This window comes from Danaus plexippus (genome assembly GCF_018135715.1).
Source record: "Danaus plexippus chromosome 18 unlocalized genomic scaffold, MEX_DaPlex mxdp_20, whole genome shotgun sequence".
In the NCBI taxonomy this organism is placed as follows: domain Eukaryota; kingdom Metazoa; phylum Arthropoda; class Insecta; order Lepidoptera; family Nymphalidae; genus Danaus; species Danaus plexippus.
Genome location: NW_026869853.1, coordinates 4,524,698 through 4,551,335, shown reverse-complemented (window position 1 = coordinate 4,551,335; position 26,638 = coordinate 4,524,698). Strand labels below are relative to the sequence as shown.

Sequence of the window (26,638 nt, the reverse complement as noted above, 5' to 3'; positions counted from 1 at the left end):
TAGTCATTATAATTCTTTATTTTAATATAACTTTATATTTAATTATTGTAAAATAATCAGCGGATTCACAAAGCAATTATCACAGATGCATACATCGCGCGACTCTTAACGAATAGGATTCATGACAGTTCCAATACAACCACACATATATAGATACTGAAAAACTAATATCCAAAATAAAAGAAATGTAGAAAAAAATAAACACAAATAATTAAAAAATAATGAAGCTTTTCGAGTAAAAATAAAATGTAAATAAAATAGTTTTTTGTTTTTAAATAAATAATGGTTACAGTCCACAATCATACAGCCAAATGTCTTTTATGTACATCACAATCACTTTCCGCAGTCGTTTATATATCTAATGACGAACAAAATTTAAACTTACGATAGGCCAAGCATGTTTAAAAAATAATAATAAAATAGGACGCTATACAAACTAAACTAAAAAATACATTATTTTGGTACAACGGCAGTATTTCAACGAGCTAGACATAATGATAGAGAAGGTTTAAACAAAGGACGCAGCTGCGGTTCCTTCTAGAAAAAAAAAATCTCAAAGTAGGAAGGAAAACTTTTCTTGTCACAAACGTATGACGTAGTATTCGATGACGTCACTCGCTCAATCGATGACGTCACCGGCCCTAGTGGTAGTGGAACAGGTTCAGTATCCGCCTGTTGGTGGTCAGGTTCTGCTTGAGGTCCGACAGCGGTTCTTCCTCGTTCCTGATGCAGAAGTAACTGCTGATGGGGCTGCGGCATATCGGACACTTGTCCAGCTTAGCTAAAGGTTCGAATTAATATACAGTGAGAACTGAGAATGAGGTTTTATGTCATGTTTAAAAAAAGAATAAGTACATTTCATAGAATAGCTGTTTAGTATGTGGTTTTTGTGATTTTAAATATAGAACAAAATATATAGTCTTTGCGAGACTGGAAAAATGTTAAATTCGTATATTAAAATTACAAAAAAAAACATTGGAAAAACAAAACGGTCACAAATTTAGGGCCATATGTTTAATATAATCTGATTGTCGACCGAAAAAACTTTTTTTTATGTGTAGATGGAACACTTTCGTAGTACGTATTAGCATATGAATGTATGTATGTGTGTGTGTGCGCGTGTGTGTGCGTGTGATCACGGATCAATCGTTATCCGTTGTAAAAGTCGAGGTCTCGGTCCGTGAGGTCAGAGCGTCATTGGCACGGCCCGGCCGGCCCGGGGCGAGCGTGACGTGACTTATAACATATTAATATTATGAATATACAATTTTTATTATATATCGAACAAACAATAAGAAATATGAAGATGCTGGACTAATTAACTACTGGCAATAACTAGAACTATTACTGACTAGGGGCAATTAATATTGAAAGAGTTTATTATGTATGTATAAACGATTTTATCAGCTTTATTGAGGTATAAAAAAAATTAAAGTGATACAAGTTAGGTTTTTCTCTTGTTTATATTGGAATGATTAAAAAATTATTTAATATCCCAATAAAAAAAAACAATTATTTTAAGTAAAAAAAAAATCAATAATTATAAAGTTTGTAGATAATGAAGTCAATTAGAACAACCATGGTTTGCTCGCCGCCTCCGAGTGGTCCAAGGATACATTAAATATATTACAATAAAGTATTCGTATTCTACGGACGTTTAGCGAACACAATCACACTGTGAGAGATTCATCCGAGCTAGTGACGCGCGATGCATACTTATATACTATATATATATATATATATATATATATTTAATATATAGTATTAACAAATCGTTGTGAAAATATTACTAAAGTAACAGTCGTTATTAGAATTGATATGAAAAATAATGTATTCTGAATTGACTCAAATCAATTCATATTATAAATTCTACACTAGCTTTCGTTTACTTTTAGATTTTTTTTTATATGCACATTATATTTTCATGATTATTTAGTTCTGTGCGATAACACTAAGTCGGCTTTGTCACACTGCGTCCGGGGGAGGGGGGGGGGGATTATTCATGAATCTCCGTATCAGCATTTACGTAAGTAATTGATGGTAAACGTAAAACGTTACGTTTATAGTGTAACGATGCGATATCGTACTAATGATACTGATAAATCACAATGATGCTTATGGTACCAAAATTATTGCAAAATCTTCTCATGTCAGTTAATATTTTTATAAATTTTAGATTTGCATGAAGGTGATCAAAAATATTTATCGGATATAACGTTGTCTTTACATTTTCCTAAAAACTTCTCTATCGTTTAATGCTGGTTTCATCAAAATTCGTTCATTGTCATTGCACACAGAAAGGCGGTTCTTATTTTAACTTTAATTTATTTCTTTTATATTTTTAATTTTTAGTCTGGATTAATAAGTTGACATTATCTTAAGACAAGTCTCAAGATATTACATCAACATTGTTCTATTTATGGTTTATAATAAAACACCCGCTGCGTTTTACTATCATTGATTCACCCTAAGCATGAGTTTTCACTGTCAAACTAAAAACAGACAGTTTTCTGATTTTCAATACCATAACATATGTATTGCTAATATCGTGTGGTAAGCTTCATGAATGAGAAACTCCTGACTCATGGTAAATTTACGGAGGTGATATTTTCCCACAACGTCATACAACTATCAATATTATTAATTAATATAAATAAACCATAACAATTGATAGTAGGAAATTTTTATACTTTAATTAATATACCGATAAAAAAAGATTTAATGAATAGTTGTGTGCAAAAAGGAAGGTGCCAAGAGTTACGTAACCAACACGCGACCGGACAAAACCAAGGTTGATAGTAATATATGTAATGAAAAATTATGAAAAATATACTCTTAGAAATTGTTTCGGCACCAACGGGATGGAGGGAGCGAAAAGATTATATCGCGTTATTTGAACTAAGACGTGGACGATAAGAAAGGAAAAAGGCTCAAGAGTTTTTGATTCTGTTTTTACTATGAAACATTAAATATCACCGTTTCAATCAAAGGGCATCAAGAAGAATGATTTGTGCAAAAATACAAGCTATGTAACTACACGTCTTAATATAATAAATATATATATGTTAGATTTATTCAAGAGTTACACGTATCATAAGTCTGCTGATATTTTATCTGTATAAACATTTGGCGAAATAATAATTTTTTTGTGTGATGTTTGTAAATAGCAAAAGCTAAGAACGTGAGACAGGAGGTCTCATTTGAGAATCAATCGTTTCATGAGTAATGTTCCAAGAGACATGTTTCAGTTCGAGGTGTCATGTTTAAAAAGGGATTTTCCGAATAATGAAAATATACTCACGTAGGCACCTCGCGCAGAGGCAGGCGTGCCGGCAGGGGAGTAGGGCTCTGGACAGCGGGGCGGAGGCGCACACGCAGCAGAGAGCCTCCCGACCAAACCCCCCACAAGACTCGGGAGACACGTCTCCACCGACATCGCCCACCTCACCGGACACGTACAGTTGCTGGAACATTATCAAAGATCTTTTAAACTACGTGTCCTAAAACAATTCTACGGATCATTCAACAATTTATATGGGAATTGTTTTATTATAAATAAAATTGATTGAATTATTTTTTATGACATTTTCATCACGTCTGCCCGTGATCGAGCTTGCTGTAAAGGAATTGAAACGTCGGGATTACGTTGATATAAAATAATATAAAGGCGTAGTTTCATTTAAATGAGTGTAGGCGAGAATCTTAAATATTATACATTTAAAGTGATTTATAAACAAAGCTTCAGTTTCAGTTATAATCAAAATCAAAACAAAGAATTCAATAAGTATTTTATTACTTTAATTATACATTTGTTAAATGTAATGAGATCTAAGATTTTCGCGAGTATTCATTTAAATGAAACTAGTATTATTCGGATTTACAGACGAGGTGTCTGCCCGTGATCACGGTTGCTGCAAAGTAACCGAGGCGTCGGGATTATGTAGTTTTTAAATAATAAAATCCGCGTAGTAAATCCGAATAATACTAGTTTCATTCATTCATTTGTTAAATGATCAAACTTTTAAGTTTTCATTGATTTAATTCGAACGGTATAAATTACTCTTAGTGCGAGTTTAAATACATTAAATTAACATACCGAACGTTTGAAGTATTCACGTTTTTTAAAGATCTTACCGCCATATATTCACTTAAAAAAATTATTAGCAGCCTCGTTAGAAAAATTTAATTTGACCTATATAATTACGTATTACAGATCTGTAGTGCATAAATTATATAAGATAGCACATTTCAACTCAAAGTATTCCCGCAACCGTAATGGAGGCTGGATAAACATTGTCACCTGTAGTAAAGTATGTCGTATCGGACGCGTGTCGCAACCATTGCCAAACGTATAAGTTATAAGACGTGTTGCGACAATCATATTGTGATATCCAAGTATTATTAAGATAATTTAAGTTTTGTAACAAACAGACATACATACATTACCGTCTCTGTAACAGGTAAGATTTATAGAATGTAAATATTTAAATTATTTTACTAGAAGGGATTTTTTTGCTTATATATATATATAGTTACGAGTTACATAGTTACTAGTAGTTACGAGTTACATAGTTACTAGTAGTTACGAGTTTACTTTTAAATATATATAAATATATATGCAACTGTTCAAGTTTTTCACTTATAAATCTCCTCAACGTGCTAACGTTGGTTACGGTGTGAGACACGGAACACGATTAGTATTTCGTGTGATTCGCACATATGGTAGGCGTACATGTGATATTTCCTTTTAATGCCAATTAAAGAAAAAAATATCATAATGGCGTCAAATAGAATTGAATAGTTAAAAGTAACAAGGAACAATAAGTTAGTCTGAGACTCATTTATTTGAAGAAGGAACTAGTTAATTTGATGAAGTGAAGACAGTGGGTACTTTCTACTGAGACTATGAATATCAAAATTTTTTACGACTAGGATATTAGACTAGTATCACTGGCGACTTCGTACGTGTTGAATTCGCAATCGGAAATTTATAAAGTTTATTAAAAGAATAAAAATGATAACAATATCCAGAATCGGCAGGTAAATCCTGTTATTTACATAATTTATCTTGTTTCGTTGGCGTTGTGTGATAGTGTGAACTTACCTTGAGACAGGACAGGTGACCGTTCGCCTGTTTCAGGTATTGTGCTATGATGCCACTTGGCAGTGGGCATTGTTCGTCTCTAATATGCACCACCGTTATCAGAGCCACCTGGCGGAGAATTGATGGAATGCAATAGCTAATAAATATTCTTACAAATTATATAGAGATATAAATTATAATTTTAACGGCTTTAAATTGATATATAATATTGAACAAGAAACTCATACGTTACAAACATAACATGTTTTCTATTGGATTGGTGGAGGATATTAAGGAATATGTTAAGCTGCTACAAGAACAGATTGAGATTTTTTTTGTACGTTGTAAAGCCTTATGGAAGACTGAAAATGAAATCGCAGCTTCAATGCAGCTTGAATAAGATAGTGATGAGGACTTAGCTATATCCAAGTCAGATAAATTTATTTCCGACTAATTATTTTTGTAAATATTTCGTCATATTACGTAATGAGAGCCGTTAATCTAAATCCATATCGTAAATAGATTTTTTTATCTGTACGTTTGCTATCAGCAAGACAGTTTTAATTTGAACAGCGTGATATAGTCTACTCCAAAATGTCATCAAATACCCTTACGATGCTCTGATGTGTAGGCACTAGTTTCTTTGTTGTAGCAAACGGGATGGGTTTGCTATAATTAATTCTTTGTCTTATGTTCTATTCAAATCGATGACAAACTTTCGAATTGAACAGAAATCATCAAAATAGTTTGACAAATAAACTAAAATACATATGAGTTTTATTTGCATATATTAATTTCATTCATTCAATTAGTGGGATAAAAAATTTTCTTTACAAACGAGCTCACGTACAGTGTTGCTGTATACTATAAATGTTAGACGTATCTCAGTATAGTTAACGAAGTAGAGACGACTAATAATAGCAACATACTTTCTAAGGTTCTGAAGCAGATTTCCCGGATATATGACGATTTATTATAAGGTTAAATGTTAACAGACAGTAATATGGTTACAAATGTGAACACGCATATCGACCGACGACTTACAAGACGAGAAGTACGATAATGACTCCACGTTAACATACCGTATCATCCGGCCTGAGCTCCGTGGTGTCTCTCTGGTCCCTGGCCAGTATCACCACCAGGGGGTAGCGGGTTCGAGGCGGAGGACCGAGCTGTAGAGGATCCGCAGACAACTTCACGTCCTGCTCATCATGAGGTGGATTCCTGAGAGGTGAAATATGAAGCATATATTTTACATGAAAGATAAGGTTTTTGAGGGATTTGTAAAATATATTGAACCTCTTAGTACATACATTTATTGTTTCTATGTGAGGTTTACTTTCGAAGACCCGTATAGTTACGAATGGCTTTAAAAATATAGTTTAAATTCTTGTACCAGGAATAAGAAATGCTTAAGATATAGAAAAAACAACAACAAATAATTAATAAAAGAATTAAATTATTTTTTTAAAAAGTCCTTGGTATAAAATAACCTATACATTATTTTTATTAAGAAAACCCAATAGTAATAATATTTTTCGTTCTGCTATGATGTTATCCCTACTTATTAAATTCATATCAAGGCTGCGGACAACATGTTGAATTATAAATAGCGTTTTCGAGGAAAACCGTTAAAGTTTTACAAGATCGATGATGTCCTTGAGATTGTATTTTTGACTTTATTGTAATACAATTATGTATTTTTTACAAAATAAATACGCTTTTCATTTGATTAGGAACAATAGCATTTATCTCATGCCCGTATCGCCTGGTGACACGAACAATAGTAAATATTTAATCTTGTATGGAATTGAAATAGTAAAATTTTTTTTCATTAAACGACCAGCTTCGTAAAACGCGTTTCATGATATGAGAGAATAATAAAAAAAATATTTAAGAGCGTACGAAATTAGTTATTCTGATTGAATCAAGTGAGCGTGGAAGAAATCACTCATGTACTTGTTAACAATCATAGTTTTATAGTTGTTTACAGCAGAAATATATTTATATATATATATTTAGGGAACACACATTTAATTTGAACCGAACCTTAAAATTCCCGAACGCACCCGAGGTGACGTTAAAGCGTTGACATCTGGTTTGCTCACTTTTACGCGGGAAAGTATTTTGTCGACGTGACTTGTGTCTTTGTAAATTGAGTTTAACTTATTTAACGTGTTTGATTTAAGATAATAACGAGTTTGTACTAGTTAAAAGTACTGGCCTTATAAGACAACTTTATCTTTTTAATAATTTTGTTAGAGTACATTTCAATAGAATTTAACAATCTTGTAAACAAACGTGATCAGCTGACAATGATCAGCCATTGACAGACTTGTCTATGCCCCTAGTGATGGAGTACTTTTTAAGATACTTTAATATTAATTATTACATTAAAGTATTTAGATAAAAAATACTTTAATTTTTTATATAATGTAAAGTATTTGTTAATTTACTTCTGGATAGCGGTCAATACTCGCGTCGTCACGGTTTTATAAATCATACGTGAAGCGTTTAGTCTTTTGGTAGCCAGAAGAGGTCAAAAAGAAATAACCACAAACGAACGATCGATAGGTTTTGTGAAAGAAGGCACTAGGGCTATAAAATCAAACGTCAAGCCTTACTCTATCTTTAAAGCGGCTCAGGATTGGACTATAATGATGGATACGTATGACAAACAATAAAAAATACCAAAGGATATTTGTGCGGTGACGTCGAGACCAGACATGTTTCTGTATTCGAGCATTTTAAAGCGCGCTCTTTTAATAGAGCTGGCGGTTCCTTGGGATACCATAAACCAAAAAGCCCATGCCCATCAAGATCAATAGGTATTAGGAACTCACTGACGATTAAAAAAAAAAGTTTAATTCGTACTTTTAAGCGCTATCTATGTTTAGTTCCGCACACAAGTAAACATAACACGAAATATTAGGTTTTACCTCTGTATATCTCTTATCAATCATAACAATGTTTTCTTCTACAACCTTAACAATTAGATTATTTATGACGCGTTGCCTCTTATCGTCGTTTCAAAATCTGCTCAAATCAAAACCATTGCAAGTCTATATAAAATTTTTTTTGGATCTCCCTTAATGTTAGACTTAAATAAATTCTCCTCTATATATATGAATACACAAGAAACCGAAACATATGACTATACCGCAATAAGCGTTGAGCTTACTCGAGTACTTACTAAAGTCTGCATCGCAAACTCCATACGGAGCGTTAATAGTTTTTCAGTCATAAATCTTAACACATTCTAGTGGTACAATGCAAACTTGTGCTAAGCGTAATGAATATTACAATCAATGTTTATCATTGATGTAAATTAAAAAATATATATATTTACACGTTGAGTATTAACGTTTATATTATATCGCTCGGGTTCTAATCCAATTTTATAAAATATATAGTAATAATTTATTTGATAGTAACATATAAATGGTTAAACAATATCCGAGAGACGAATAACTAGACGGATCACGGTTGCTGCGAAGTAACCGAAACCGGGAGTATGCAGTTCATAATAATAAAAAACTCGTAGTAATCCGAAAAACATTAGTTTTATTTTAGACGAACCATATTTTAAAAAGAAAATATAATTTTTTGGACATACCTTAGTCTATCACAGATACCTTTTTATCTGTGATAGACTCATCTCCTTGTCGGTGAACACGGCTACTGTAAACGGCATTTTAAATGTAAAATTATATAATAAATGCTCGTAAAGTATTATCTTAAATAAAATTACAGTTAAGATAAAGGGAACCTTAATAGGATTTTCCTCTCCGACTATTCCCGTATTCATAAAGTCCCTAAATATTGTAATCAAAAAATCTCATCCAAGACTAATGTGAGAAATACCACCTACCATCACTTTTTAATTTAAACAAATAGAAAATAGTAACAGTTTAAAAATACAAGTGCATCTCAAATAGTTCACGAGTCTAGTCTGTTTCAGCAATAGCGAAGCCGGTGTCGTGTGAGCTGAGCCGGGATCGACAACATCTTGCAAATGTACGACTTCTTATAAGTTATCTTTAAATTTTTAAAGAAATATATATAAAAAAAACACTACTAATAGATAAAAATATTAACTCACAATAAATGTATTATATATATATATATTAGAATTAAAGAAAGTAGGTAAAAAATTAAGGTCATTTATCGATTCGAGCAGGATTCGAAACTGTGATTTCGGAAATGCACTCTCTCGAAGAGATTTTTTTGTGTGTTTTTTATAATAATTTATGTATTTATATATTTATAGATGGTTATGTGAATACGTCGAAACTATAAAACAACCAAAATTATACTATCCTGCAGCTAAAGATAAGCGTTTTCTTCTTGTGAGTATTCTTATGGCTATAGAGACAGACGAAGCCTCTTAGGATTCAATGGATTCGCCATGCGGGTGGCGGGTCCATCGTTGCAGGGAGAGGAGCTTCAACAGTGCCTGGGACTTGCGACCCAGGTGTAGGTTTAAGGCCCCTATCTAACGCGCGTTACATGCTCACCTCCACCGTCTAAGCTCCTCTCTCTAACCAACCAAATTTGAAACGAACCTACTAGGGCTGCTTTCGAAGTAAAAAATATTCGCAGATTTCATACGTATTTTTTATTTTATAAAACTAATTAACTCAACCAGAAATTGATATATATAAATAAATAATATTATCTGTAACATAAATTTAACTGTGTTCGAGATTACGATATGTTAAAGTGAGGAAAATAAGAGACAATTTAAACACTAACCAGTCACGGGGTCACGTCACGGTACGCCTGTTCATATCAAACCGTGATTTAAATATTCAGTATCGGTAAACAATACCTCTTACTCGGGTCATAGGAAAATTGTAAATAAGGATATCATCAGTAAATAATATATAACTATGTGATATACATAGAACACATAATGACATTATAAAAGTATATAACGCCAGTGAACAGTCCATTAGAGTTACATACTATTATTAATTAATTGTATAGCAAAAAAATACGAAGGCAAAACTGCTGAGGCTTTATTAAAACAATTCACGTGTGACAATAACAAATTTTATATATAATTAAAAATCCGATATCATACATTTTCAACACGCGCTTATTTAAAAATTTATATATTTTTTTTATGAGAATTGTTCTTAGAAAGTCTTTAAACTAATATTATAGGAGTACATGGAGATATACAGTCCGCCATTTTGGATTCAGGATAAGGTCACACCTAAGTGTGAATTTATATAATACAATTTTAACTGTAGTTCAGACAAAGTCGATGTCAGTTTGCATTGATCAGTAAAGATACAACACAAACCCGTCATATTAAAGTAAAACAACGACTTATTTCACTTTTTAGAATATAAATAGTCCATAATATATTATGACAACAATTATAATAGCTCTAATGAGTTATTAAATAATATGTACGTAGCATCGTAGCTGAAGGTCTGTACCAGTCAGTCGACCTTTAGGGGCATAATGGCTTTTTTCATTATAAAAAAGCAATTAGCTATAAACGTCGCACCCTTTGCCGCGGTGAATAGACGTTTTACGAGCACTTTCCCGCACTTCCTTATGCAAAGTAAATCTATATTTATAGGGTTCCGTAGCTATAAAGGAAAAACGGTATCCTTATCGCATCTTTTGATGTCCGTGTGTCAAAACCTATTATCTCGTTTAGTATGCAAGTATCGAGTTGAAATTAAAACATCACACTTCATAAATCTTTTGTTTATATCCGACGTAATATTCGAAAACTAAAATATTATACGGAACCCTCGTCGGCGACTCCGACTCGCGCCAGTCCGGTTATTCCTTTTATAAAGGAATAAGAAAAATTAATTAACTTCCACACGATTTATGAAGCGTATCCGCTTACTATGTAACCATTCAAATTGTGTTACATAAGGTCGATGAACTGCAATGCTGGCGATTACAATTGACTTAATGTACTGAAATAACCGCGTACTACATGTGAGACGTCACGAGATGAGGAACACTTAGTTACCGTTTTGGAGCTTAAATCTTACCATACGTTTTTATCGTCACTCCGCACAGACGGTTTGTAGTTTTTCATTAATAAATCGTCACACGATATTATCCACGTAAGTGAATTAAGACGCCAAACTGTCTGTTTACTTTAAAAAAGCGAACCAGTTGTAGTGAAACGATTATTGTAATCTAGTTGTTTTACATATTAGTTTCGTTCGAGGAATATTGAATAATGTTCAATAAACATGTATATTCAATGTGTATGGAAAACTGACTTATTAAGTTAAAAATATTATTCGTATATTGAAATAAGTTCAAAATGATATACCTAAGTTTCAAGTGCATTCATATATAAGAAATATTTAGATCTTATTAAAAAATGCGACAGTTTGTCAGGATGTATGTATGTTTGTTACTCTTTCACGCAAAAACTACTAAACGTATTTTGGTGAAACTTAACAGTTATGTAGTTTGGACATCAGAATATGACATAGACTATTATTTATCTCTAAATTCCGTGTAGAACTCTGGATCACGGCATAACAATAGTAATGTGTATGAAGTAACGTCACGAAGACTACAGAGTCTGCCGTTTTGTTTACGATATATATAGTATTAACACATTTTACGCGTTCTCATAGAACTTAAGTTCAAAGTCCAAGCGGACGAAGTCGCAGACAAAAATTATAGTGTGTCATATAGTGTTCCACAAGTTGGATGACTCGTTAACAGACGGGAGAGTCCATTGACTCGTCTCGATTTAGTGGTTAGTCATTAAACGAGACATTTGTGTTATACTAATAATATTTTTTTATGAAGTTATATATATACAAATATATATACAAATGAATAAATTTGTACCTATTCGTCTGCCGTTGGGTTCGGACAATCAAAGCATGTAAGGAGTTAGATTCACTCGTATGTGATGAGATAATTGTTAATGTTTACTTATAGTAACGGTTCAATAACTCAGTTCAAGCCACCTTAAGTGACTAACATTTTCAGGTTTTATAAATAACATTGAGATTTAACAGATACACTTAATCTTGAATGTTTTGAGATTTTTTTTTTAGAAATTATTAATGAGGTACCATATATATATCGACTTTGTTGTTTCATAATATGTTTATTTATTAAAACAAGTGCATAAGTTATTGCTCTAAAAAAAAGGAGTATTTTATTTTAATCTAAACGTTGTACCAACTTCTTTAACATACAAATAGCTGCTATTAGGTTATGACTAAACTGAAAAAAGAGAACCAACATTAAGAGCTAATTATAACATTAATTAGTGAAACGTGTTCACCAAAACTTTTCACGAATAAACACAGAGCAGTGCAGGTCTGCTGTCCACAGATAACGTATGGATTCAGTGCGCGGGAATTTCAAACTTAAACGAAAGAGAGCTTCATATATATATATAGTATTTTAAAATTAATTTCTTATCAATCTGTGACAATTATAAATTTTCAAAAACCTAAAAAATATGTATATGTATGTGTTTTCTTCCTGTCGAATTAAATACGCTTCACTGCTCGTATCATTTATCATGGTTTCCAGTATGTACGTTTTAACTGTCCGTGTCGAGTTTATGCGGCCTCGTATTAAGGACACCGTACTGTTCTGTAAAATTTTATAAGACGTCATTCCAAAAACCAATTCGCCCTGACGTAATCCAACGAAAAACTAAACGCTCCGCGAACTTTCAATACAAACAGTATTTCAATGTGAGTCACACAGAGTTAAAAACATACAGAAATCTTTTTATATTTAACATTAACGGTATTCTATTGAAATAAAATATCAAAACTGTTATTTTATATAAAGATCTTTATCCTATTATGTGCGCTGGTAATACATGTAGTTAGTTATTCTGGTGTAATCTGCGTTAACCTTAAGCAGAAAAATTAATTAATGATTAATGATGTTACAGCAGTGTGTATGTAAATAACAAACTTGAAATATCTTATTGCGTAGTCGGTAGAGAGGAGTTTTATATGTTTGCACTTCAGATGTCGGTTACTCGAGAACAGACCTAACGGTGTTTATTGGAGCTGGCCACGTGTTTGTGGGTCAAGACATCACGTATATGTAATTGGCAGTATTCATATATAATGGTAATTTAATTTCAAACATCTTATTATTATGTTTTTTGTGAATGTTTGATGTGTTGTTACTTATCAAGCGAGAACTGCTGAACAAGAATGGATAATGATTAATACACAGATAGATTAGAAGTTTTGAAAAAAATTTTACCGCTCATCTCGATTTCCTGTTGTAACTGAAGTTATGAGAAATTAGCGTTAGAATTAAACAATGTTATTGTACGTGATTTTACCGCTGGGTTGGTTAAAAATATTGTTTTCTTGAACAAAACTCTGAAAAAAGCGTTTTTTACCGTGATCACGGTTGCTGAAAAGTAACCGAAACGTCGGGAGTATGTAGTTTTTTACAAAAAATAAGCACGCGTAGTATATCCGAAAATATAATAAAAATATTAGTTTCATTTGAATGAATTAAATTCGCGAAAGTCTTAGATCTCATTATCGTTTATAGAAAATATCGAAAGTCAATCGTATTAAATATAAACTATTATACGAGAATATTTCAGCCAGCGACTTCTCCTGTCTTCAGATTTGAGATCAAATAACATATACATACATGGATACAAATAGGTAGCACTACACAAATACTTCTTCTACAAAACACTACTACTCCTGTTCCCATGGGAACTACACGGGAGTCGGGACGTAACGATAAATAAGAGCTTGAACATATTTTATTGGTATGTCTGTGTATCAGTGAAAACTACTCACAAACCCCGACAAATATCTTTCTAGTAACATAGCGTACGAAGCAATAATTATATCAAGAATACATATATAAAAACTCCATGCTATCTTATCAAGTAATCAAATGAACGAGTCATTGGTAATTACAAACTAAACGAATTAATTTGACCTTATATATATAGTACAATATATTGCGTAAAAAACAGGAAATGTTCTTGAAATATAATTACATTATTTAAATATATAAGGCTTGGTCATATATTTTTATCAGGTCAATGAACCCGTATTAAGTGGTGTAAGGTTAAACGCTTCATGTAACGATAAAATTAGCGGTTAAATTTAAATACACGATTAACTAAATTCCTAGTTCCTATCAATGCATTTCATCGTAATTTATTAAATTTCGTAAGTTGTATATAATAACTAGTCCGGCTCACTTCTTTGTTTTTATTTTTTACTATTTTTATTATTAAAAAATACAAAATTTCTAATTTAAAAATACACTTAATTCGACATTACATTACGTCTGCCCATGAAAGTGCAATCAAATTCGGTCCAGCCATAAAAAATACACGCACAGACAAGCATAATATGTATAAATGTACATAATATGTTGATATATATTATGTACCTACCGTGTTTACATAAACATATAGCATACTATTTAGCGTGTTTATGTAATCCATAGCAGCAACAGACGATTATTTTTAAATTACATACAGACGATGCAAATTTATTTGTTTACTGTATTTATTAACAGCAATATTCTATTAAAATTTGTGTAAACAATTAATTTATATTAAAAAATCTGTTTTATGTTTATACACGTATGATCTCTGGTAATTAAGGCGCGAGGACTACATATATATATATAGGACTGCAAGACAAAAATAGTTTTCTCACTCTTAGATGACAATAATGATTTACAATAGACTTAAAAATAAAGTCTAGATAGATTGAAATATCAGACTCTTAATGTAAAATACGTTATAGGATACGTTATTAAATTCTTAACGCGTAAATCACTGATATTTCTCTATGTTTATTTAACATGATATGTGGGAGTATTTATTTTATTATGAGACGAAACCTCTTAGCATTCAATGGATTCCCCTTGCGGGGGCCGGGTCCATCGCGTTGCAGGGAGTGGAGCTTCAACAGTGCCTGGGACTTGCTACCCAGGTGTAGGTTTAAGGGGCCCCTAACTAACGCGCGTTAAACGCTCACCTCCACTGTCCAAGCTCCTCTCCCTACCTAACCATATTTGAAGAGAACCTACTAGGGCTGCCTTCGAAGTACGTTTCAAGAACGAATTGATATAGAGTACAGTAAGTTTTCTGAAAACCGAAATTCCATATGTTTGCTCTTCATAATGAGGTTTTTTCGATCAGACGTTAATGGTTTTGTAACTAGTACATTGGGGTGGCTTTAATTGACATTACGTGGGGTTGGAAAAGAATTATGACACCTCATTAGTTTGTTTCAGCTTTCTGTGTCTTCTATATTATTGTCTTTCACACTAGTTCTAATTTAGGTTCAACAACGTAATTTCTTATATCGTATTATAACTTAGTCATAAATATGTAAATAATTCAATTATATTTTTAATGTACTATAATTAATTTAGTATATGTTATAAATAAAATATTGTGTGAAAAATTTTACATTAATTTAATTAACCACGTCCCGATATTTGCCATCTTCTGTATGCTTAGCACGAGTTCGTATCGTCACACTGCATACGGAGCGTTTCACGTTTCTAATTTAATAATACTATACTATGAAGATTCATGGGTGAAAACATTTTAACACTCCATATGTAGTTAGACGGATCAAACTTGGGGTAAGCATAGAGAAGAAAATTTACAGGTTTGTTCATAATTTTAAATAATTAAATTAATTTGTGAATGAATGAGCAACATTGCAAAATAATAAATAGTTGTTGATTAAAATGAAAAAAATGCATAATATTTAAGTGAGTAAAATTTCTGTGTAGACCTAAGTCTGGGATAATTTGATCGTGACCTTACCAATACTATATCGGTTATAAGCATATACTGTACGTAATGAGATCTAAGATTTTCGCGAGTATTCATTTAAATGAAACTAGTATTATTCGGATTTACTACGCGGATTTTATTATTTAAAAACTAGGCAGACGAGGTGCCCGTGATCACGATTGCTGCAAAGTAACCGAAACGTCGGGATTATGTAGTTTTTAAATAATAAAATTCGCGTAGTAAATCCGAATAATACTAGTTTCATATACTGGACGTGTTCAGTTTATTAAGCAAACTTATAGTAGTCGTACTTACTGAACGTCGTTGCACAATACACCAATTCATTAAGTCGAACAAGTTTAATTAGAAAAAAAAACGATATGATTGAAAAAGTAAGTTTAGTTAGAAATTTTTTTTTAATAGATTTCGATCGGCAATTAAATATTTAATTATTCGATTGTATACATAAAGTTAATTTAATCTCTTTGTTATATATCTAAATTAAATTTTCTAGCAGTTAAACTTACTCTTTGTGTGTATGTTTTTTTTTTATATAGCTATAAAATTGCTATACCAGCTAAGGCATTTTGCGCATAATAAACAATGACTAGTTTTTTAAGTGACTTCGTTTTAAGTGTGATTTAAATGAATATCCCGATGATCACAAAGTATTTAAAATTTTATATAAAGATTTTCTTTATGGTAACATTTACCTAGAATGTTTTATTTATATTTTATACATAATGAAAAAAAAATTTATTATAAACGTTTTAATTTCAGTTAATCTAATATTTTTTAATTAAATGTTATATAAGTATTGTTAAATCGATGTCACAGTTACCGTGTAAAAATTGTAAGTTTTTACATATATATAAATATAAATCTATACTGAGAATACATTTCTTCATTCATTCTTAGAACGTACTTCGAAAGCAGCCCTAGTGGGAGTAGGTTCGTTTCAAATTTGGTTAGGTGGAGAGAGGAGCTTGGACGGTGGAGGTGAGCGTTTAACGCGCGTTAGATAGGAGCCCCTTAAACGTACACCTGGGTCGCAAGTCCCAGGCACTGTTGAAGCTCCTCTCCCTGCAACGATGGACCCGCTACCCGTATGGCGAATCCATTGAATCCTAAGAGGTTTCGTCTCGTCGCGTCTCAATATAGGTAATAGATATGCTTAAGATTTTGTTTGTTCGTTTAGACGAATTAATTTCGAAAAGCATTTCTTCGAAACGATTTTTTTATTTAATATTTAGCAATATTAAGGGGTGGTAAACAAGACGCGACGACAAAACAACTATAAACACGAGCGGAACCGCGGGATTAGTAGATGCTTAAAGTTACAATTAACATTTTAGCTTCAGCCACCTTTCATTCATCATTTCAAGTAGGTGTATAATTTTTAGAGTCTCAATTAAGTTTTGCACATACGCAATAAATCGATAGAATTACCCGGAACTGAACGAAAATAATGTGTAGAATTAATCATGACCACTATTGGTGAAACGTACAAAGTTAATTTATATTTGGACAAACAAAAAACCAGTTTTAAATACTTTTTGACACTTAAAAGAGTATTTTATGATATTAAAAGGTAAAATTCCTCGTTGTATATCCATAGTTAGTCTTAAGGGACAAATTGGTAGACGATCTATATTATTGTATGTATTGAAAGTAGATATTGCAAACTTGTGTGTATTTGTGTGAGATTAAATTAAACTTACTTGGTGAAGTCCAGGTGTTTGGAGGCTAGTATTTCTGGCAGGGTGCCCCAGAGAGTCTGATGCAGATCCCTCACCGGAGCACCCCACCAGCTGGCGTGCCAGTAGCGGACTGTTGAAGATATACTGCTGGAGACACCTGCTGGGAATAAGACGAACTAAAGAAACGTTACAATAGACCAACAATTTTAATACGGTTTCAAAAATGTAATTTTTACGTCATCTTTAGAATTTAATGTCGTTACTACTATTTATCTCTTTTTGTATTATAATTAAAAAAAAATCTCAATACAAAATAAAAAACAAAGTTCCAGTGAACCCTTAAAATTTTTGTATAAAAAAAAAAATTAATGAAACTAATATTATTATTATTAACATATGATTTGTCTATTTAAATTTTTGGTCATAGATGATGAGCACGCTACCTCAGTAACAGCCGATACTATGTCTTGAAGACAACCAAATCCTAATAGTAAGGCAAAAAGGACGTTGGGAAACTGTTTTCAAATCTTTGCTGTTCGCATGACGAAGGGTATATCTCACCCGGACGTGACGGTCTACAACTAAAGGATGGAGGCGGCGTGAGTCTGGTCGTCCGAAGATAGAAAGGCGATGCAAGAATAAAGGCGTGTAATTCTTTCACACACACATCAGAGTTTATCCTATAGATTATCGAGAGTTTAAATAACTTCCTATGCTCATATCTGCTCAAATCAAGCGACTTTTGTTAAATAAATAATACATTTTTTTTTTATATTAAGGTAAACAATGGTAATGCAATGTATCTGACCGCCCTCAATAAAAGCGTCACAGTAGCTTGAGGTCATCGCGTTAACCCGATTATAAGCAATACATTTGACGCTCTTTTGAAACTCCAGCTGTTTCAGACACGTCTCCTCTGATGACGTTGCTACGTACATTATTCTTTTATTTCTGTCATTTCCTGATCTTCCCATCATCGCATCGATTGAGGAAAACATGAAGAGTTAGGGAAGAAGCTACCGCTTAAGTCGTGACTATAGACACGCAAAATAGCGAATAGATTTTGTTTAATAATTGACGGATGCAAAAACAGATTTATTTTATCTGTGACTGTAATGATCGTATCAAACGTTACTCTGTTGTATAAGTTGAAAAGTTTCATTAACATGTGCTAAGTAGATTTATATCAAATGTATAAAAAATGCCAGCAAGTCTATAAATCAAGCGATTAATATTATCTCAAATTATTGTTTCCCTCAGAGAATATATATGAGATGAATATTATTGTATAGGCTACAGGTGGATCGGGTTAATTTGATCGTCTAAGTTAACTAAACCAAATATGTAATATAATATTTTACAAGTTATTAGGTATACGCTCATGCGTGTGTGCGTGTGCGAGTGCGTGTGTGTGTGTGTTTGAAACATATTTTATAGAAAAAGACCTGTCTCGTTTCTCTAACAGTTTAATTGTTTAATTGAAATAGTAATAAAAACAAAATTAACCAAAGATGCAAAATAAAAATAATTCTCGCTCATCAGAACAAGCTGTCGTAGTTGTTTTTATAAGTCATTTCAATCCTGTGCCTTTTTTCATTTCCTCGCACATCCAGCTGTAAATTTATTCAACGAATAGGGAAATAGAATATGAGAACAGTATTGTATTCTAAACTATAAATCTATTCAGTTGTTGCAAAATTGTCTCCGAATAAAATGTCTGCTTTAAAACCTCTTCGTAATAAAAAAAGAAAATATATACAACCTCGGAAACTTTTCATCCAAGAGGATGATTTATATTTTACGATTGTTCTCCAAATTTTTTTTTTTTGCATATATTAATAATATAAAAATATTTCGGTACAGCTATTTATAGGACGCACCTGTTTACTTGACATTTGAACAATGACTTACTTTCGCCGCACTATATACATATATATGTTAAAATACATCTCGCCTTAGTGGGTGTATTGGCAGTGTTAAGGACGCGTTGGCGTTTTCATTTACTTATAACAAGCGACGTTTTATATAAATAAACAAAATTAATTTACAATGTGTAAATAAAATGACACGATAGCACAGAAAAGTAATGAGACTTACGCGAGTATTCATTTAAATGAAACTAATACTGATTATTTTTAAAAAAACTACATATTAAGTTTCTTGACGGAAATAGTATCTTTGGTTTGAATTGTCTCTCTGATTTGTATAATATCTATAACATTATACGATAAGATTTATCGTATCGTTATCGTATCGCCGGATGTAATTCTACAACAACCGAACCCACGCATCAATACGAACGGTACTTACTTAGAAATAATTCGACCTTATTAAAATTTTACGAGTATTTCATTGTTATAAATGTCTTACATAATATAATCAATAAACCGACACGTTGACTTTGGCATTGATATGAAAACCTTTGCTGTTTGTGACAACGATCAGAAACGTTTGTGAAATCAAAATGGAGCCGTCCGTTCAGAAACCGCATTCAAACCGAGAGTTTCGAATTATTTCTTCAAGTGATACACTTATAATTCGATTCTTTCAATATTATGGATATAGATTATAAATATTTCGACCATCCTTATTATTATTTTATTTCTACCAATACTCTTTTATTAACATCAAAGATATCGTCTTTACCTTGAATCTTTACAAATTATTAAAAAAAAAACGGAAACGGAAGAGAAAAGTTTTATTTTAAAGGCGATATTAACGATATTTATTAGAACTATTATTTTGCGGATAGCGGATATTACAGAACCGTAAAATTTCATATGCTTTTCAGTCGTAATGATCGTTTCTGCACGAAATTTTACCTCGTACATCAATCTTCAAGGAGTTCACAACTACTTAGTCAGGGTCATAGATTTAAAGTCACTTTTACCTTGTACCTCGTTGTTGCCTTCTGAATTGGTACGATTAATTTAGTATTGTTAAACTACAAAACTATTTAATATTTTTTTAAAGAAAAAAACAGCTGATGTTTCCATTATCATTATCCTCATGATATATTAGACTCTAGGGAGTATTCGTTTAAATAAAAGAAATATTATACGGATTTACTACGCGTTTTCTATTATTTTAAACAACATACTCCCGACGTTGCAGCGACCGTGATCACGGGCGGACGAGATCGAAAATAGTAAAAGACGCATAGTACATCCGAAAATATTAGTTTTACTTCATTAAAAAAATTTTTTAAATCGTATCTTTGTACCAGGTAATGACCGAAACAAAGGACTTATAACAAAACTTTTACTGTCACTTAGCTCATGTTATGAAATTTACAGGGTAATTTTAGTATGCGTTCAATTATATTTTTAATAACACAAGACAAAAAAATCATAGGTTAAGTTTAGGATAACAGCCGTTTACACAAAAAAATACGTATTTAAATTTAAGACAAACAGAAAACGTCCCGGAGATTTGTCTTTGAGAAACATCAAATATAGCCTTCTCGTTATCATATACGTATAATTTAGGTCTTGTTAAATACATGACATAAAACGAAATAATTTACTTACTATTTTATATATATATATTTTAATAATCTCTCAACAATAAGGTTATACTCTCCTAAGATAGTAAGGATTTATTAGCACTAACAACGTCTATGCTATCTGTGTACTTTTTATAATAAATTATGTACACAGATAACTCAACTTAAGAGATTAATTATTTTAAATTACGAAATGGTACTCTGTATGTTTCTCATGCAAACGCAATACATATATTCGTAAGTACAGACGTAGCTGTGGTCACAGAGTAAATTTAATTGTAGACCGTAGACCGTAGTCTTACAATGTAGCAGACTTAGCTGATCATTATTTTGGGGTTCTCACGTGACTCTTGAAATAATTCTGTTTTTGAATGTTTCACACAAAAACATCATTAGTTTTAAAATAGATGCTAATGAAGGACATTTATTAATATCGTTACACCTTGGTTAGTTTCTAACAAAATAATTATTTAAGACGTTTTATAATATATCTTTCGATGTATACAGAGGTAACAAAGTTAATAGATTTTTTTGTTAAACTAAACTGTGAAAGCCCTTTTTTATATATGGCAATATTTTTTTTATCTGTGTGTAGCTTTTATTCCTGATCATATTTAAGATAGGATGAGTGTTACGAAATTTACAAAAAAATAACATCAATTTATAATCAAATATATAAGTTGATTGAAAACAATTTCTCAATCAATTAAATTGATTAATAGATTAACTGATAACAATATTACGAAATCTGAAAACAAACTCAATGTAGCATTAGTATCAATAAATATACAGAGACCGTTTCATAGTTTTCATATATATACATATATATATATATATATATATAAAATTTCTTTACTGAAAAACCTTGAATGTTTAAGTAAGCAAGGTTATGTACCACGCGGTATTAATTAGTTGCATCGCAGGTTAAGATATCATACCACTTATAAGGATAATTTCCCTCACTATAACAATAAAGTAATTAATTTTCAATAAAGTAATTAATTTGCAATTAATTTATTTTCAACTACCCGCATACTAATATATACGATTTGCAAAACACAATTATATTGAAAGAAAATGAAAATCCTCGTTACTTTGAGTTAAATCCAAAAAAATATATATAATTCTTGTGATCTGTGATTTTTTTTAAAGTCCGCACGGCTATATCTAGATTAGTGGATATACTTTTGTATCGGAGCTTAACTTTCCTTATATTTTACGAAAAACTTTTGAGATTTCGTTGAAATACTCTTTTGGATATCAAATTTCGGGGGTCGGTTATCGAGACACTTATCAAAAGAAATATATAAAAGGTAATATATAAAGCCGTCGAATAATATAATAAAGAGCTAGAACAATGCTCTTATAAGGTATTTAAATATAAACAAGTTATGTTTATTTATACAGTCGCAAGCAATCAAAATGTATAACACAAAAGATATCGAACCTGTGAGTCATGAATCGCAATACCGTCACTGTAAACAATGAGCTACCGTGTCTGACAATAAAAATGCGTCTAATCAAAACGATTTCTCAGTGATTTCGTATAATACAGCCTTTCGCAAATTGGGCGGTAATTCTCCCCTGCATGACTAGAAAAAGGGAGAAGGGGGAGTAAGAGACCCAGAAAAAAATGGGGGGTTATCTAGAAGCCTGGGGAGTGATTCGTAATTTCATTTAGCTACAATAAGTCATAATGATTTTTCAGTACATGAAAAAATAGAGGTGCCAAAAATATCTCATCCTCAAAGTGAGCAGTGAACAAAATAAGTTTGGGAACCCCTGCTCTAATAGAACTAGCCTCAAGCTAGAGATAACGTCCTCACTGATTGACAAGTCATTTCTGAATTAATAAAACGTCTTGTAAATTAATTTTAATCAAATTCAACTCACTGCTGTATCCTATAGGCTTGTTCTCTTGTAGTTTAAATGTGAATGGTATGTGGACCCTCTGCATCAACAGACGAGGTGGTTGCATCGCTCTCGGCCAAGTGTCTTCCCGGCCTTCCCCCACTATACCTATAACTTCCATATTCCTGTAATGGAATAACATTTTATAAAGCATAGGTCACACATGTGTTGAATTTCAGATTCATTTTTTCATTTGTCCACACTTTATATACCAGTCATATAATTATTTATGTGAAGGTTTATTGTGTTGTTAATGACACATAACACATTAAGAGGTAATTTAGGGCACAGGTTGACTGTGCAATCACAACAACATGTTAAACGACTGATATATAAGATCTTTTTAGATATAAAAAAAGTTATTTTTTTTTTTACTAATAAAATTTCATCATCATCTTTGTATTCTATTCAATAGTATAAAAAATCTTTCTTCATATTAAAAAATATATATTTTTCACAATAGTTACGAATAACCATATTCTTATCTGTAATAGAACCAGCGTTCCATTTAAATAAAAATTGACAAATGTGACCTTCACCAACATTATGGATACACCCTAGAATAGAATAGAATACTATTTTTTTTTATAAATAAGCAACAATAAAGGATATTTTGTACTATAAAAAAATATGTAATTATTAATTGATAAAAATTATAGCGTCAGGCTAAAATGAAAATGAATTTAAATCTTCGAGTTTTCAATTTGGGTATACGCCGAGAAAATTTCAAGCAACATAATATATGTAATTTTAACGAACACCATAACAAAAACATTTTTACTAATTTTTAAGTCACATCATTTCAGAAAAAATATATATATATATAATGAAATTATCAATAATAATATATATTCCTTTATATTTAATTTAATTTTCTTAACAAACAATAAGTAAATGCTATAATAAAATAATAAAGAGGTTATTCTATAAAGTAAAAATATGAGTTGTTAATCTTTTTATTATAATATACTGTGATAATGTATAGTGTATTGAGAAAAATCACATGTTCACACATAGAGATCATTTTGTAACCGAGGAAGTGAAGGTAGGCAGCGCTGGGGTGTCAAGGACAGTTTGCAAAATTGGTGTCTAGTTATTGAACTGCTTATATATATATATATATACTATAATAGTAAACATATAATGTATTTGAACTAACCACAGTCTAAATTAATTAATATTAATCATTAATGTTAAAAGATAATGTCATATTAAGAGTTAATGTTAAAAAAAAATTAATAAAATAAGTTTAAGTGCTTTACTTTCATATAATTTATACTTTTAAATTTAGCAGACCGCAGATTATTCTATAAGTTAACACTAAATGAAAAAATAATATGATATATATTACTATCAAAGTTAATTAAAAGCATACATCTATAAGACAGGACTGAGAAAATCAGTTTTTTTTTTTATAATATGAAGAATATTTCTGGGATTCTAATTAAATGTATAAGTTTTTATTTCTATTAATATGTAAAAAAATTATTCTATGCTTTTTAGTTACAAAATTTAAACTGTTTCAGTTTTTTTAAGAGTTATTCTGATAATTAACATTAATAATTCTGTAATCTTCCATATTAGAGATGGGGCCATGTCTGTGTGCAACATGAATTGTTTCAACAAAATATTAAGATAACAACTAATTGGTTAATACTTGAGACATGGTCTTATTGTGCAATGATAATAATTCTTCTATTCAACATTTAATTTAAGTGTGCATTTTTAAAATAGTTAAATTTAATAAACTTATTTTTCATAATTGGATTCCAGTACAGTTATATTTAATAAAAAGATTACAAATATTTGTAAAGGTCAGGTGACTGGCAATGTCATCTGCCAATTTTATTTTTGCTTCCTTTGCTTGGTAATATATTTAAGAAAATTATAAAGTTGCTATCAACATACCTGAGTAATATGACTAGCATCACAAAAAGCGCAACTAGAGCACCTATCATAATAAATATATTCGGCAAATCTGCCAAAGTCAATCCTGTCGTACCCATTGTCTGATAGGTATATTGTCACAAAACAAAAACTGAACTCGCGAATATACGTGAAACTATAGATAATGGATACATCAGTTCACTTCAATACAGCACAAGATTATTCTAATCTTTACATTCTGTCCGTCACCAAATGTTTTATTTTGCAAATTTCAACAACAAAAAGAAGCGGTAACGTTGCCTAATTACAAGACGTGATTGCACCCATTTACTGCTCATAAGCTAGTAGTTAACCTTATTCACAACAGATCGATTAAAAAAATGTTATAAGACGTGTATACTAAATGAAATCACAACAATAACATTATCAGAGATTGTAGGATACAGGAGGCTCGGTACACCACTCAGCGAAACGTAATTTGACAGAATGCGAACGATTCTACTTAGCTTAAACTGGAACTGAACGATTGAACGGGAATGAAAAATAATGCGGCAATGACGTGAAGTTTGACGCAAATCTGTGACAGTTAGGTGTAAATGAAAGGACTTGTCAGAGAGAGATAGACATATCTGATAAGAGGAATGGAATATAAATTTAACTGTTATTTCAAACCTTTCATTGTTAAATTTATTAACATACTAACCTCAGGTTATATATTCCTATCGTCTACAATACTTTATTTTTGTTTCACTAAAAAAAAGGAATAAATTTAAAATCTAAATGACGTTGAACAATTGTAATTTCCGGGATATTGCGCCTCAGGACGTTCGAATCCTGATAGTGGCGATTCGCTCGGTATATATTTTTTGCATTTAAATAATTATATTATCAAATATATAACATTAGAACAGGGTGTTTTATAACCAGATTTTAAAATTTTATACATGATACTCTACCATATATAATACTAAATATATACTGATTTTGGAATATTTTTTCACGCACGTAGTACATAGTCTGAATCGTGATATTAAGTCACGTGATCTACGTAACTAGTCTCGATAATTCTTTGGTTATATTGATTACCATAAAATTGAATTTTAACCTAAACATGACATCCCACATACTGAAGCGTGTACCGGATTTTTATATCCTGATAAAATATTTGCAAAGGTAATATTTCAAATTACGTAAATTAATTTTAGTATTAATTTAAGATTAATATGTATGTTTCTGAACAATTGATGATTATTCATATTTCTTGTTTATACAGTGATCATTTTTAAACACTTGAATAAATAATAAAAAAAATACAGTCATTTAAAAGGTTATTCATATTAAATATTTACAATACTATTTTATGGAGGTTCATATAATGATTTTGTTATTAAAGTAATTATAGTTTCATTCATATCCATTAATTCGATCAACTTATTTAGTTTTTATTTTTATTTTATAAGAGTATCTAAATTGTTATTAAACTTTATAAAATTTTATGATGTATGTATATCTTGTAATATGGTAGAAACAATGTTAAAATAAAAAACAAAACAAAAACCTTATCTAAAGAGTATTGACTCCAAAGGATTTTTCATGTATTTTTTTTTTGTTGTTTGTATAATTTCATAATTTCACATTAAAAATAATTTTTTGTCCAAAATTTTATTACGATTTTCAACGCACCTATTGAAAATATATAAAATAAATCTAAAATCAGTACATTTTTTAAGTTATAACAGAATTCAATTTTTTTATTAAATAACTTATAGATT

General features: G+C 31.0%; 1 protein-coding gene across 2 annotated transcripts; it reads right to left on the bottom strand.

Annotated features, from left to right (window-relative positions):
* Positions 1–3: 3 nt before the first annotated feature.
* On the bottom strand, positions 4–25,402 carry LOC116772974 (cell growth regulator with RING finger domain protein 1-like). 2 transcript variants are annotated; one of them, XM_032665312.2, is made up of 7 exons: positions 24,888–25,402; positions 22,962–23,104; positions 17,585–17,723; positions 6,166–6,307; positions 5,105–5,212; positions 3,302–3,464; positions 4–781 (listed from the first exon to the last, which is right to left on the bottom strand). In XM_032665312.2, the coding sequence occupies exons 1-7, from the start codon at positions 24,983–24,985 to the stop codon at positions 642–644; spliced, it is 933 nt and encodes a 310-aa protein (XP_032521203.1). In that variant the 5' UTR covers positions 24,986–25,402; the 3' UTR covers positions 4–641. The 2 variants fall into 2 exon arrangements, with proteins under 2 accessions (XP_032521203.1, XP_032521204.1); XM_032665313.2 differs by having other exon boundaries at positions 17,585–17,720.
* Between the last annotated feature and the right edge of the window lie 1,236 nt (positions 25,403–26,638).

Excerpts from the sequence above, each read along its gene's own strand:
- LOC116772974 (XM_032665312.2), bottom strand. The coding sequence starts at position 24,985 with ATGGGTACGACAGGATTGACTTTGGCAGATTTGCCGAATATATTTATT. Across the intron at positions 23,105-24,887 it reads ATGCTAGTCATATTACTCAG|GAATATGGAAGTTATAGGTA; the intron begins GTATGTTGATAG and ends ATTCCATTACAG. Across the intron at positions 3,465-5,104 it reads GTCACCTGTCCTGTCTCAAG|CAACTGTACGTGTCCGGTGA; the intron begins GTAAGTTCACAC and ends ATAATGTTCCAG.